The sequence below is a fragment of the Pseudonaja textilis genome, chromosome 5 (assembly GCF_049901715.1).
Source record: "Pseudonaja textilis isolate UNSWEBS1 chromosome 5, rPseTex1.2, whole genome shotgun sequence".
Lineage (NCBI taxonomy): Eukaryota > Metazoa > Chordata > Lepidosauria > Squamata > Elapidae > Pseudonaja > Pseudonaja textilis.
In genome coordinates, this window is record NC_141994.1 from 60871689 (window position 1) to 60886382 (window position 14694).

The 14694-nt window shown below is 39.6% G+C and overlaps 2 protein-coding genes across 3 annotated transcripts in view; one reads left to right on the forward strand and one right to left on the reverse strand.

Annotated features, from left to right (window-relative positions):
- LRTM2 (leucine rich repeat transmembrane protein 2) overlaps positions 1-5254 on the forward strand; it is a 33458-nt gene extending 28204 nt beyond the window's left edge. For both annotated transcript variants that reach the window (XM_026706651.2, XM_087935078.1), the window contains exon 4: positions 1071-5254. In XM_026706651.2, the coding sequence (XP_026562436.1) occupies positions 1071-1525 (455 nt within the window). In that variant the 3' untranslated portion in view covers positions 1526-5254. The remainder of the gene's footprint in view (positions 1-1070) is intronic.
- CACNA2D4 (calcium voltage-gated channel auxiliary subunit alpha2delta 4) overlaps positions 1-14694 on the reverse strand; it is a 160656-nt gene that overhangs the window by 64387 nt on the left and 81575 nt on the right. The window lies entirely within an intron of this gene.

The window sequence follows — 14694 nt, forward strand, 5'->3', positions numbered from 1 at the left end:
AATAGGACCTGGCACTGGTCACCCATAAGCATTTAGATTCTTCCATCTTTAAAATGGATCAACGGTGTGTAACTGGATGGTGACTAATGTTTTAATGGATGATTTGACTAGATTAGTTGAGAATATTATCAATATTTTTGGTGGGAAATATTAAGTGTTTGCTAATGGTACTGCCAAGTATCCTTTTTGACACACGTTGCTTAGTGGCTTCTCTTTAAAAATCTGATATTAATAATTAGTATTCAAATCTTCTGTTTAACCAGAATCATCACTGGTACAAATTTATGTAGCAAATTCTTCACATTGTACTATAGAGAGTTAGATGTTTCTACTGATTATTATCCATTGGTTGCCAATGTATTTATAGACTGGCCACTACTTTTATAGGTGCTCAAAATCCATTTCTAAATATACATACATTTCACTTTAGATCTGGAGCTCTTGAGTGGGCAGAGACACTGTCATTTTAATTATGACAATCCTTCTAATAAAACCCAATTAGCATAGTGTCAGCTCATATCTTGATTTTTCGAATCAGAAGTTGGAGAGAGCCACTTCACCCATCCAGTTCATCTGCCTGGTCATAGTTCAATCAGAATTTAACATTCTTAATCAATGCTTACCTAGCACCTGCATGAACTTAACCAGTGAAGCTCATAATGTCTCTAAGTAATTGGCCACTTTCTTTTAAAGCTTTTTTTTTTTGGTGTTGTTCTAGAATGTTTGCAGCTGTTGCTGCCGCATTATGTTTATTACTTTTTGTTTGCCTTTTAATCATGTTTTTAGAAGTTTTGGTTATTTAAGTTTATTGTTACATACTTAAACATGAGGGAAACCCAATCTTAAAGTGCAGGTTTTTCAAAAAGCTTTTTGCTTTAATAATTGTTTCACAATCCTGACCTTCTTGGTATGCTAATGCAGCTACTATTTAGGTAAGCAACTGTAGGCCACTCCAATATTGAAGTATTCAGCCACAACAGCTCCACTGAAATGCATGATTACATTGAACCCAGTATGGTCTCACATGAGGGTAGGGAACTAAGCTTTTTTCTTTCTCTCTTATGGGATAGGAGGAAAGATAGACCAGCTGGCATGTACTTTGCCTAAGGAGCTGCGGGGGAAGGATATGCGCTTGGTACCCATGGAGATGTTTAACTACTGTTCCCAGCTGGAGGATGAGAACAGCTCTACTGTGCTGGACAATGTTGGCCCTCCTTGCACTAAGGGAAGCCAAACTGCCCCCAAACCCAAAACAAGTCCTGAAACAGAAGAGGAGCCCAGTGTGGGTTGCCCCCAGAAGCAAAAGCCACGACCCATCAGCGTGCGTCGAGCCATTGGAACAGTCATCATTGCTGGGGTAGTTTGTGGCATTGTGTGTATCATGATGGTGGTAGCAGCAGCCTATGGCTGTATCTATGCATCTCTCATGGCTAAGTACCATCGAGAGCTGAAGAAGAGGCAGCCGTTAATGGGTGATACGGAGGGAGAACACGAGGAGCAAAAACAGATCTCCTCTGTGGCCTGAATCTTCTTGGAAATTTGAAGCAGAATAGGATACAGCCAAGACTTAAGAATACTTCCTCCCAGGTGAGCAGGTGGACTGTGCAATTATCCCATTGGTCCAACTAGTAAAATGTGTTTATGAGTTCAGGACACCAGGCCCTGGGTTCGTGTTCAGTTTCCTTTGTTCTCATGGAACTCCAGGTGAATAAAAGATGTCTTTTATTTGCACCAGACTTCCCATTAATGGCCACTTCTTGGGAAGGTCAGCCAAACAAGCATCTTTGTTTGATTTCCTGGCTTTTTAAATTTTTTTGCAAATACCTATTGCCTCACAGAGTCTTTGGCACTCAAAAACATTTGTTAACGTGTCTAAACTCCCCCCCGTGGCATCACTCATGTTATTGTACACCTATTTATTCATTTTAGCTAAAGAAATCTAGTTCACAAACACTCCAGGCTCATAGGCCTGTACAGTAATTGAATCCACCATAGTTAATGGAAGTCTAACCTCTTTTAACACTAGAAATAAAGAATATTTAGATGTATCATCATCAACATAACAAAGAAGCAAATGTGTATATTAACATGTGCTTATAAGCTATATACTTATCCACACTTCTATACACATCTTTCTTTGCATATCATCAGTACGTAATTGTGGAGAGTTAAAAATATATGCCTCCTAACTCCCCATTCAGCTTCTCACCTCCCCAATAACTACAATAAAGAACAATGTAAATCATCCTCAGAAGAATGGATCATGGCACTCCTATTAAAAGATCAATCTTTAGGAAAGGCCCTGAGCCTCGTCTGGTTGATCAAAGACCAAGTTTGAAATGTGATAGGAAGGATGCAATTCTGAAAATGTGTGGCCCCTTCATGCTAACCCTCTCTAACTGTGGGTTTCACTTGCATCCATGTGTATACAGTACAAAGAATCCTCATAGGATTTCTTCTAAAAATATATGGATAGTCCAAATAATGTTCTGAGCAGGTTTTTGAATAAATTATATTCAGGCACTCAGACAACACCTTGAAACATACATGTACACACTTTTATGCGCATGCACATTCTGAACATATGAATTCTCATCCTAGGTATTTTTTCTCAAGTAAACATTGCATCACGTTAGCCTTATTTTTCTTTAAACTGGTGGCAGCAGGGAGAGAAAAACCAGCCTAAGGACTCATTTTATATTACTGAAAGTGGGATAAAGTGCGGCCTCCAGAGGAAAGCACACATTGCCATGGTAACCTGCTCTAGGCCGTCACAGTGGGTATTCCTGGGATAAGAAGATGACACAAGAGGTCGGTGAAGCCACAGTTTTTGTGATCCTTAGAGTCATGAAGTAGCTTAACAGGTGGCCCAGATTCTGAGGTTTACTCCTTGCCACTGAGAAAGAGAACCTAGCTGGGCAAGGAACAGGCCCCCTTCGTTCTACGTTGTTTTGTGATGTGATGCCTTTGGCAGCAGCTTCTGTTTGTGAATGGAAGAATTCTCACTTAAAAAAGAAAACAAATCACCCCATGTCATCTGTCAGCAGCAGTCACACTGAGATAAACTTAAGATTCCAACGTGGGAGTAGAAAAGCCGTTTCTGTTCTATTAGCAGAGAAGCACTGGATTCAAAGAGAGAATTATTTTCATGTAGGGATGACACAAGTGGTAGGAAAAAAATATATAATCACATGGAACGTTTCCTGGAGGATTTGGCTGTGGCATCTGACATAATGTGCAAAAAGCCAACATCAAGACCAAAGGCAAATGTTAAGAATGAAAAAAAAAAACTTTTTCTCACACAATGAACTATATCAGTACTATAGTTCTTCCAAGGAACAAGCTCCATTTCTGCTTTATTTCAGTCTAATGAACAAAACTAAACAATTGAAGACACTAAAGCAATGACTTTATCTGTATTGCTTCCACCACATTTATTTATGCCCAGGATTTCAGAACTAGCAATGAATCTGCTAGCTACACAACTTCAACCTTACTGTCTCTATACCGTAGTTTTCCCAAAGGAATCTAACCTCTGCAATTGACTAGAAAGCACAACATATTTGAAATGGAACATACCGGAGCTGTATCTTTAAAAAAAAATCTCTATTTTATTTGTAAGAAATAATGATGATATGATTGCACAAACAAACCACATTTGCATTTGTGTTTAGGAAATAAGAAAAGCTGGGCAATAAAAATTACAAGAGGAAGGGCAAAAAAATCCATTTTCTTTCTGACTCCTATTCTTATCTTTAACATTATCCTTCATTGCATTCTTATTGTCATGTTGGGATGTCAGTTACATATCTTAGCCTATGCCCTGATTTATTTTTATTAATATGGAGAAGGGATGGCCCTAATATTTCCAGATTTATGGATTTCTATTTCTGTTTAGAAGCTTGTATTTGAAAAGGTGAAATAACTGAAAGAGAGATGAAAAAATGATGGGTGGATATTAAGTTAGCCCCAAAGACACTGGAGTTCTTTGGAAGTACAACGAGGTACTAAAAATGTAGGGAATGGAGAATGCAATAATCCTATCTGAGAAGAGTCCTCATTATATTACTGGGAAACTGTGCCTTCAGCTATGATTGGAAGGACCGTAGACTAAAATATTTAGCATTCTTATCCTGATGTCCAGGAACATCTGTGAACTTCCACATGATACTCAACGTCTTGCATCTCATCAACTTCCTATTGTACAGTCTGTATTCTATGTATCCACAGCCTATATTGTGAATATAGGGGTTTATAACATCTTTTTTCCTTGTACTGCTGCTATTATTATGAAGTGTGACTAGATGCAGTGCAAAGAACTCAGAAAAGGGTTGTACCAAATTCACATGTAAACAGTTTCAGATCTGCTGCTGAAGTAGAACTTGAAGGATAAGTAGAGCAGAGCCTATATACCCTTCTTTGTATGCATGTAACAGAGTACCTATGCATAAGATCAAAATAATACAAGATATACATGGCAGTGCAATGTACATTAGGGAAATTGTTCCATCCAGTGATACAATACCATAGTTAGAATTTGTAATATGCAAACCCATAGAGTATTTTTCCCACATGATATAAAGTATGCTACAGGTTCTAATATGACAAATAGCCCTAATAATTTTAATGGGACTCAATTATTCAGCTATTGATTCTAGTAGTGCCACTGAAGCTTCTTTGTTGGTTATGAGTAGAATTGTTTAACAAAAAAAGATGAAGAATCCCAATCAAAATTGGAAGATGATTAAAATATGGAAAACGGGAAATTAATAATACATGCGCATGTATCACAGATGGAAAAAAAAAATGCATGCATCTAATTTAAACAGAAATTTCTTCATCACCTGTGAAGGCTTCCTAGATATGATCCAGGCTATTAGGTGCAGCCAGAACACTTTCAACATTAACAAAAAAAAAATGGTTCTTGGTAGTTGTCAAGAAGCCATATTGAAGGACAATCAAACTATATTAGTAATTGTGGCATAAACATACATTGTGCTTTCTGGGGATGAAATGTCAGTAGAGAATTCAAGAGGAATAAAAATCCTTTTGTGAAAGTCAGAATAATTCAGGGTAGCACACATCCTGGAGAAAGGGACAGAATGGTTAGACAGATGGCACATACAATCCTTTTTCTTTCTATTAAAAGTTTAAAGAAAATAAATTTTTAAAGAAAAAAAAACCAGCTGAACGTATATTATATTTCTGGCTTGTTGTTTTAGAAGATAAATAAAGAATGTATTTTCCTACAGAACATGCCTCTTGTTTTAAATTCTCTACTGTGTGGTGAAGGAATTAAGAGCTCTGAAAATTTCCAGCAAAAATGCCATATAAAGGAAAGATTTCTTCAATGTCCACATGGATAGGTCTCTAAATGCACAATAAATTGAAGAGGCTACACCTGAGGTTTACCAATAATTTATTAGGACCCAGATTGCTGGGGCCAATATGTTGTAAAAAGCTTAGAGAGGGCTGTAAAGCACTATCAAGCAATATATAAGTCTAAGTGCTGTTGCTATTAAGGGTAAGATTATGCTACCACAACCAAGAGGGAACCTATTTTTGCAAAAATGATAAGACTATATACTTGTGGTGTCATGAAGCATATATACTTGTGGGGTCATGAAGCATGCTGCCTGAAATGCATGATTGTCCTAAGAAGTAGACTTATACAGCAGTGTGAGATTCAAGTTATTTTACTATCAGTTCTGTGGGTGTGGCTTGGTGGGTGTCGTGTGGCTTGGTGGGTATGGCAGGGGAAGAATACTGTAAAATCGCAATTCTCTCTCCATCCCACGAACCTGCTTTCCAGCTCTGTTTTCCTGTGCAGGGCAACAAAAGAAGACCCAGCCAATCAGCTGGGACTCGGGAGGCAGAGAATAGATGTGGGTGGGGCCAGTCAGAGGTGGCATTTGCTGGTTCTCCGAACTACTCAAAATTTCCACTACCGGTTCTCCAGAACCGGTCAGAACTTGCTGAATACCACTTCTGTTATACAGGTATTAGACGCACACACCAGCTGAAGGGACCCACCCTACCTTCCCAATTAGACCATATGACTTTTTGTTTTTTTAAAAAGGATAATTCTCTGACACCAAATAATCTTAGAATGTAAGGCTTAGAAGATATCATAAAAATAATATAGATTGCTCTTCATTCAATGCAGGAATTTACTACTAGGGCAACTCTGTCAGATAGTCATCCAGCCCCTCTTAAAATACTTCCAGCAAAGGAGAAATCTTCACACTCAGTCTGTACACCTCTTATCATTAGGATTTCTTGAGCCTGGTCACAGTCTCCTCAACTGTAATTTAAATCCATGCTTCTCATCCTATGTTCTAAAACAGGGGTGTCAAATTGGATTTCTTCGAGGACCGGATCAGCATTGTTGTTCCTCTCCATGGACCAGCTGCGGGGAGAGGCAGCCGATGGGATGGATGCCTCCTGGAGCAATCTGCCAACCGAAACGGGGCATGGGGGGGGGCACGTGCCCCATTTTGGCCTGGATGGCCTCCTGCAGCACTTTGCTGACCAAAACGGGGCATGGAGGGTTGCATACGCCCCCCCCCACCCCGCCGCACCCTGCTTTGGCAGGCAGAATGCTGCAGGAGGATGTCCAGATCAAAAACAGGGTCTGCGGGGGCCTGGATGAAATGGGCCTGCCCCATTTCGGCTGTCAGAGGCATCGCGGGCCTTTGCTATTTCCAGGCCAGTCCCACGGGACAGATTTAATCACCCATGGGCTGCATCCGGGCTGCATCCAGGCCTTGAGTTTGACACTCCTGTTCTAGAACAACTCTGAGCCCTTCTCTTTTTCCATCAAGTTTTTCATTTTATAACATAGAAAAATTCCATGGAACTGTGAGCACTTCTGTTTCATCTTTTACATGATGACCGTTCTATTACTTGAAAACAGCTGTCATATTTCCCCAGAGTTGTCTCTTCTCCAGACTAAACATACCCAATGACTCCAATTTTTATTGTTTTTCTTATGACCTTGGCTGTTCTTTGGAGATACTCCCGTTTATCAATGTCATTTCTAAATGTGGTTTAAACCTGGATGCACTATGATGTGACCTGATCAATGCAGAGTAAAGAGGATCCATGAGTCCTCTTGATTTTGATACTTCTGTTGATGCAGTTAGGATTGCATTTGCTTTTTTATTGCAACTGTGACACATTGGTTAACACTCAGTTTGATCCTTTTCACATATGCTATTGCCCAATATGGTTCCCCTCATTCTACACTCATGTCTTAGATATTTCCTACTCAAATCTAAGATTTTGCATTGAAATTCATCTTGCTGGTTTATGCCTATTATTTCAACTGTCAGAGTCCTCCTGGATATTGATAAACCCTTTCTTGATAAATCTATGCTTCTTCTCTTCTCTTCTCTTCTCTTCTCTTCTCTTCTCTTCTCTTCTCTTCTCTTCTCTTCTCTCTCCTCTCTTCTCTCCTCTCCTCCTCTCCTCCCCTCCTCCCTCTCCTCTCCTCTCCTCTCCTCTGCCTATCCTACCCTACCCTACCCTACCCTACCTACTCTATTCTATTATACCTTGCCCTGCCCTATTCATTTGCCCTTTTCCAATCCACTGGCACTATGCCTATACTTCATGATTCCTCACTGAGGGGACTCTAAGTTGACATCTGCAAACTCTTTCAAGAGTCTTGCATATAAATAGTCTGATCTTGGAGATATAAGCAATGTACTGTGGCCAGCTGTTCCATTATTTCCTTATACTCAAATTCTTGGATCTCAATACATATACCCTTTTTTCACATATAATGTCATTCCTTCTCTCCTCTTGTCTAACTTATTCCTTTAAATCTATTATGTCATTTCAATCCTGCCAGTTCGCTCTTGAGTTTATGTCACCAGGTTTCAGTATTGATGGATGAATTATATTTGCCTTCCTGCATTAAGACTTCTATTTTCCCCCACACTCTATACATTGTACAGAAACACTGGGACACCAGAGACAAATTACTTGATTTACTTCATCTTGTATTTATATGTTCATTATTGGATACTTTCACATTCTGCGTACCCCACCAGTCCCAGATCAGCTCTTATTAGCATTACATTCTGCCCTCCATTTTGTTTTGTTTTTTCCACCCTTCATATAATACAATTCAAAGCCCTTTGGATTAAGTTTGCAAGGTGCTTTCCAAATACAGTTTATCCAGTTCTCATGAGGGGTAGCTCATTTCTTTCATCTTGGAAACAGGATTATAGAAAAATTCAAGCTATTCCTGTTAGCACCATAGTTGGTAGCCAGTTGTTATCTTCCAGTATTCTTTCCTCTTTCTGGGACAAATTTTTTGATACAAATAAATAATGATGTGATGACCCAGAGTATACCAGAAATATAACAAAAAGCAAAACGTGAATAAAAGTCCTTTAATGCCTTCAACTTGGCTTCACTGTTTAACTGTTCACAGTGGAGGAGTTAACTATTTTCAAAATAACATTTCAAAGGAAAGAAACACAGTTCAAATTCAAAGAGCCAATAATGAAGCAAAAAACAAAAACAAACCACATTGAATAATGACAAACCAGGATAGATAATTGCCAACTTCAGGAAGATAATCAGGGACAGTCCATTGGAAGAACACCAACCAAGATAAACCTTCTTTAGGAATAAAACACTAATTTGTCTCCAGCATCTGTTAGCACGTAGGTCCAACCTTTTATACAGATCTCACACCTGCAACCCACAAAGAGGATCATGGCCCTCTCCTCCCGAATAGACCACATTTTACCCTGATCCTCTCCTCCCTGTGTGCCCTAGGATGGATAGGGAATGGGCCTGGGTCCTCCTCTGACTGCTCAGCCAGCCTCTGCCATTCCCCAGCCTCCTTCACAATCTCTGGAGCCACACTTCCACTCCCTGTTGGCTGTTCCTCCTCTTCCTCAGAGTCAGTCTCCATCAGGGGCACGACAAATGATGTACTCCCATCTTCTACCCTATGTCTCATACCCATCAAGGCTGTGCCTGGCCAAATTATTTATTTCCACATGGATCAGTAGAAAGGAATAATTATCAGTGGGTATATAGTCTTGGGAGCCTTTCCATCACATTCTGCAAATATGCCTCAGGAGGACCACACAATTCTTTGACAGAAAAGGCAACCAATTGCTCATTCATATATCTGCATAGCTCTCCAGAGAAAGGACCCTTTCAGCCAAACTGAAAGCACAGCTGCTCTTTCAGGTGCTTCATCTAGGACATCTGTCACTGCAGCTTTGCCCAAGCTTAGCCCACTGGTGTCTTCCTCCTTTGGGAAAGGCACATACTGACCAAATTAGAACTGTATTTTTCACGCTTCTAAAAAAGAATTCAGGATTTTGCTCTCTTTTGTGTGACAACCTTCCAGTATTTAAGGAGTGATGTCAGATCCTCCTCAGACTTTTCCCCCCAGGCTAAATATATGGAAGTTCTTTCAGCCTTTCTTTCAGAAGGTTTGCTTGATTTATACCCAACTACAATGTTTTTTTTCTCTCTCTCTCCTTTGAACCCATTCCATTCATGTATAGCCTTAAAGTTTAACACCCACAACTTTATCTCCAGACAAGGTATGAATACTTTAAAGTAATGACTTAAATACTAGGGTTGTACATGCAATATGGAACCCCTATAATGTATCTGATATTAACACAATTGAGAAAGTCCAGAAATATTTCACAAGAAGAGTTCTTCACTCCTCTACTCATTGCAGAATACCTTATGCCACCAGACTTGAAACTTTAGACCTAGGAAACCTAGAACTACGCCACCTTTGATCCGATCTAAATATAGTATATAAAAACATACATTGCAATGTCCTACCTGCAAATGAATATTTCAGCTTCAATCATAACAATACAAGAGCGCACGATTGATACAAACTCCAGGTTAACCGCACCAAACTTGATTGCAGAAAATACGACTTCAGCAACAGAGTGGTCAATGTCTGGAATATTCTAGCTGACTCTGTAGTTTCTTCCCCAAACCCCAAAAACTTTAATCTTAGAATGTCTACTATTGACATCACCCCCTTCCTAAGAGGCCTGTAGGGGCCGTGCATAAGTGCACCAATCATACCTCCCATCCCTGTCCTATTGTTTCTTTTTATTTTTCTTATAAGTATCCATCTCATGTATCCAAAACTATGTTTATTCTTATACCTGTATCTTGTAAGCGATTGACAAATCAAATAAATAAAAACAAATAAATAAAATAAAATAAAATATATCTCATCTTGTGACAACCCTGGAACACATGAAAAAAAAATTAGGATGATGATCAATGACACACTGAATAAGTCTCATCAATGTCAGTTGCTGCAAAGAAAACGAAGGCACTTTGAGATACCATGAATAGGCCCATAGTTTTCTCAAGTGCTAAGAGAGTTATTTTATTCTGGGCACCCATTTCTCTATTTCTGAATTAACATTCGAAAGCTCCCACTTCTTCTCTGAAGAGGGCTAAAAATGCATCTGTCAAATAAACCAAAAATGTGTTTCTCTGCTCAGAGGGGTCATAGAATAATCCAAATTTGATAATCCAAATTTCATATTTCTCACTTTTGGCATGGGTATTTGTCATTCTCTCCTCCTCTCTTTTCTTTTATTATTAAAAGCCTCCCAAGCAGCTGCTCTTCAGATATTCTTTTCTCTGATCTGCTCAATTCTCATTTTTCCACTATCACAAAGGATTCCACCTCCCCGCCACCACTGCATTTCCAAAAGGAGAGCTCCACTCCATCCCAGAGATGGAGATGAGAGATACCATAGACCAGGAGTGTCCAACCGTGGTAATTTTAAGACCTGTGGTCTTCAATCAGCAGCTGGGGAATTCTGGGAATTGAAGTCCGCAAGCCTTAAAATTGTTAAGATTGGACACCCCTGCCACAGAGCTCTTGGCAGAATCTAAATTGGGATACAGGGTTGGTTGAGACAGCCTTTAATTTTGTAAAGCAAGGCTATAAAGCATATGAAGAAAACATGCCGGTAGGTACAGTTGATTAGGGACCAATAAAAGGTTCCCGAGCATATTAACAGGCTTGATAAATTTCAAGTTACTCAGGAAGAATTCTGTCAGGGAAACCTGACTGAGCAGCCTTTTACTTGATTCTCAAATTCAATTTCATCGGACATCAGGTGAGAACAGTCAATGCTGAGACGACTCAATCATTTACCAACATCAAGAAAACAAGCATATATAATGGCTAGTTTTAGCATCTTCCAGCAGAATGTCCAAAACTGGAAGTGGTTTGCCTTTTTTATAAACTCTTATTTGCTACTGGGCGTCACTTTGGTCATTATCTGGTAGAAGGAGCCATCCTCCAAATAAAATTTATAAAATCTCTGCTTGCAAAAGTTTTGATTAGGAAATAATTGTATTTATCATAGAAGGGCAGCAAATCATTTCATCTACCTTTTCTCTATTTGCGCTGTTGGGAAAAAGAAAAAAAATGTTTGTAAGGTTAAATGCTATTGTAATTTGCTGAATATTTGGCATTATGATTTTTTATGGTGATGAGATCACTGCCCATGACTTTTTGCTCAAGCAGCAGCATGCTTTGAACTGTCTTTCCTTCCACATACTATTGTTGCCAAGTCACTTTTCATTCAAATGTATGCGTAAAAGTATGCAACATTTAAAATATTCCAGAAAACAGAGTCTGTTTTCTTAAAACCACACATTATTTTCTAATCTGTGTCCAAGCACAGCATTTCCCAGCAAGCAAATGTTCTCTCCAATGACATTTGCTAGAGGAGAAATAATATTTTTCATCCATTACAGCAAGCTTTGCTGCGGCGAACCTGGGCTGGTGTGAAAAATAGGAGCTGCTTTCTGATGCTCAAATTCTAAACTATGAAGGACTCCAATAATTCTACTTGCCTCAACAAAATCTGCTTTAAACTCATATTACAATCCAATCATTTAGTGATAATAGAATGGCTGTTAGGCTCAATTTCAATAATTTAAATTACTTTCCCCACCAGTACAGAATTTATTGCCACATATATGATGACAGCCACTATTGGAGATCAAAGACAAGGAATCTATAGATTTCTAGATGTTGCTGAATTACATTCTCTCAGAGATCATAGCTAAGATGACCAAAGGTGAAAAATAATGTCCCTTGCATGAAGTATGGAACCACAATATTTGGAAATTATGGCCAAATTGTGTCAAATATCTCTAATAGTTATTCAGTGTTTAGAGACACTAATACATCATCTAACATTAGTTGCTGAAGAGGAAAAAGAGAGTGACCTCAGCAAGACTTAGTATACAGATGACTTGGGACTAGAGTTCCCAGAATACCCAGTCAATTAGGGTAGATTCATCACAACGGAAAGTTGCTAGTTTGGGAAAGACTGGCTAATGTCTTGGTGGTAAGTGTTGCAGAGAGATCTGCTTAACTACTGTGCAACATTAGGTCATAGACTTGAATCTAATCATCAGATCTTGTCTGATCCAAAAGGCATTGTTTTATTTTATTGGATAAAAGGTAAAGGTTTCCCTGTCCAGTCATGTCTGACTCTAGGGCACAATGTTCATCTCTGTTTCTTAGCTGAGGAAGCCAAGTTGTCCAAGGATGTATTTTGTGGTCATGTGGCTATCATGTCTATATGCCAAAGGCACACAGAACACTGTCACCTTCCCACCAAAGTGGTACCTATTAATCTACTTGCATTTGCATGCTTTCGAACTGCTATGTGGACAGGAGCTCATCCATTGCACAGAGCTTGGGTGTTGAACCTGGACTGTCAGCTACCCAGCTGACAAGCTCAGTGTCTTTAACATGTATATCCCACCCTTTAACCAAACTAAGGCATCTTACACAGGGATCCATTTTTATCTTACCCCCTCCAAAACATCTCTATGGCAGAAACTAGAATGAGTGTTAATGACCAGACACTAGTCACCTGGAGAGTTTCTGTGGCTGAGGTGAGTTTGAACGAATGGTGGGATTCAAATTTTTTTACTATCAGTTCTCTGGGTGTGGCTTGTGGGCATGGTGTGGCTTGGTGGGTGTGGCATGGCTTGGTGGGCGTGACATGGCTTGGTGGGTTGGCTTGGTGGATGTGGCAGGGGAAGGATACTGTAAAATTTCCATTCCCTCCCCACTCCTGGGGGAGGGTTACTGCAAAATCCCATTCCCTCCCGACCCCACTAGCCTGCTTTCCAGCTCTGTTCTCCTGTGCATGGCAACAAAAGAAGACCCAGCCAATCAGCTGGGACTCGGGAGGCAGAGAATAGATGGTGGCGGAGCCAGTCAGAGGTGATATTTGCTGATTCTCCGAACTACTCAAAATTTCCGCTACCAGTTCTCCAGAACTGGTCAGAACCTGCTGAATACCACCTCTGGTTTGAACCTAAATTTTGCCAGTCCTAATCTAACACTTTAACACTGTACCTCACTGGCTTCTTCTTATGTTTTTAAAAGGTACCATATGTATAAATTCCTTTACACTCCTGACATTCTTTTTACACATTCAATCATGTCAGCCTAAGAAGTTAGGAATTTAGGAATATCTTTCATTGTTTGCAGAATCTTTACACATTATCACATTTGTGTGTATATACTGTACACATACACACACACACACACACACGGAAACCTAGGAAAACATTTTGTATATAATCAGGACATAGTTCACAGCTTCGCATGAGTGTTAGTCATGACCAGACCTATGCTCTCAACGTACCAGCAGCTCCAAAACTATGAAAATTGGAGGAATATTTTCATGATTATTGAGAAGTGAATACCTGGGATAAGAAGAAAAGGAAATAAACCCCAGCACACAATTCTCCTCTGTCACAACTGTGCATCCTGGAGCATGAAAGTAATTGTCTGAAATGAGTCAGACCAAAGGCTTAAGGAAACAGTTGCCATGGCAACCTCCTTCTCTATTCTGATTCTGCTTAGAATTAAAACGATATCAAATAATTTGGGAGTGAAGAGATAGGGCAAAAATCTATGGCTGCTAAATGACCTTCTGTAGATGACTCTCCTTTCTGGTCAAAATGACGTACAAACTATATAAAAACTAATAAGCCAAATATTGTTTGATAGTAGGAAGAAAGGCTGCAAGCAAGAATTCTAGTTATTTCTGATTCATTTTCTCTGCGTAGATAAGGCTCGCTCCCAACGGTTAACCTATTTCCAAAGAATTCCTCATCCCCTCCACACCCTCACCCAATGCAGGAATGGTCCAAGGAGGCTAAGTCTGTCTGACGTGTGTGCCCTTCTGAAATTCAACTGTATCATCACACAGCAACAGACAGTTAACAGTTTCACCCCATGCTGCTATGTCACTGCTAATGGCTCCCTATAGTCCAACACAGACGGCAGAGCAAGGAATAGTTGCTACAAGCTGTTACGGTCAGGAACAGGAATTTCTCTGCTCTTACACCCATCTGTGGAAATCCCAGGGAGCATATGAAAGGATCCTTGCATTTCTTACCTATATCTATCTATCTATCTATCTATCTATCTATCTATCTATCTATCTATCTATCTATCTACCTACCTACCTACCTACCTACCTACTATCTATCGCTTCTCACTGCCAAACCCTCACAGCAATGCATAGCAATTATTTTTGAAGAAAAAATACAAAATGGAAACACTTCAGTAAGGCTTGTCCTGCTGAATTTTGAAACCCATTTGATCAAAAATAACAATGACAACAG